The sequence below is a fragment of the Aplysia californica genome, unplaced genomic scaffold, assembly GCF_000002075.1.
Source record: "Aplysia californica isolate F4 #8 unplaced genomic scaffold, AplCal3.0 scaffold00310, whole genome shotgun sequence".
Taxonomy (NCBI): Eukaryota; Metazoa; Mollusca; class Gastropoda; order Aplysiida; family Aplysiidae; genus Aplysia; species Aplysia californica.
Genome location: NW_004797580.1, coordinates 576,429 through 577,607, shown reverse-complemented (window position 1 = coordinate 577,607; position 1,179 = coordinate 576,429). Strand labels below are relative to the sequence as shown.

The following is a 1,179-nucleotide window of genomic DNA, read 5'->3' as shown; positions in this document are numbered from 1 at the left end:
CAGTATCTCTCTCTCTCTCCCCCTCTCTCTCTATCTCCCTCTCTCTCTCCCTCTCTCTCTGTCACCCCCTCCCCATTCCACCCAACTCAAAAGCTACCATGAGCCCTCTAGACCAACAATATCTTCCCCGATCCGCCCCCCCCCTAGCCCAATACCCGTGACTACTGACTAGGTGCCCACACGTTAAGACGGCCCTACATGACAGCATGTGTCTTGACTGAGCGGGACACACATCTGGAACATATCACGTGACACAAAAAAACAGTTACACCGACACCAGACAACGCCAACGCGAACTGGTACGCGGGATAGACAGGTGGGTAGTTAATTAAGCAATTCCGAAAAAGAAGAAAAGAAACTAACTATTAAAAAAAGTATTTTGGGATCACGTACGCCAATGATAACCCTGATCTTGCAACAGCAAGTCGATAGTCAAGTATATCCATTTTTTGACGCCGAAATCGCTCCCATACATTTATATTGGGACAGCAGTAGGTTTTAAGTAAGTGGTTAAGTTACGAAAAATGACAGTTGCCGTAGAGAAAGTGGCAATTTCAACACACAGTTCCAGAATTCTGACTAACCTTCAGACAAATCCTTGTCAAAATTCACAATTGGTCACTTTTAAGAACAAGGGGGGTATCCTGTTTTGAGAAAATCGAAGTTAAAGGTTTTGCCCCTTGTTCAGTTTCTTTAAAAGACAAGGAGAGTTTTCTCTATAACCAAACAAATATACGCACCAATAAAACCTAACTTCTCCCATAAGTAGGGCAATGCCCACTTTTGGTGTAGGTCAATATTTCTGGAAACCCCCGAAATCCGAGTTAGCCCTCTTGTCCTTAAAAGCGACCATGTTATAGTATAATAATATAAGGATGGGCAGATGTTGCACGACATGTCAAATATTTAAAAAAGGCGTACAATTCATAATGCCCTAACTATGGAAGTTCACCAAGAAATGTATGGCATGCAACTTTAAGCAATGATATAAACACACAACATCTATATACATCTCTTACCTGCAAGAGTTCAAAGGTCGCCAAAAGCTCACCCGCTCGATCAGGTCCTCTGTAAGAATTATGCAAGGAAAAATTCTAGCTGTTATTGATGGGAGAAAGTTGAATACCTGCAATTCATTATACGCTTCTCTTTCTCTCTCTCTCTCCCTCTCCCTCTCTC

At 42.5% G+C, this 1,179-nt stretch overlaps 1 protein-coding gene across 1 annotated transcript in view; it reads right to left on the bottom strand.

The window, feature by feature from the left end:
- LOC106012276 (otoferlin) overlaps positions 1–1,179 on the bottom strand; it is a gene marked incomplete in the record, with an annotated part of 14,619 nt that overhangs the window by 12,668 nt on the left and 772 nt on the right. The window contains 1 exon segment of the mRNA XM_013084697.2: positions 1,020–1,068. Coding sequence (XP_012940151.1) covers positions 1,020–1,068 — 49 coding nt within the window.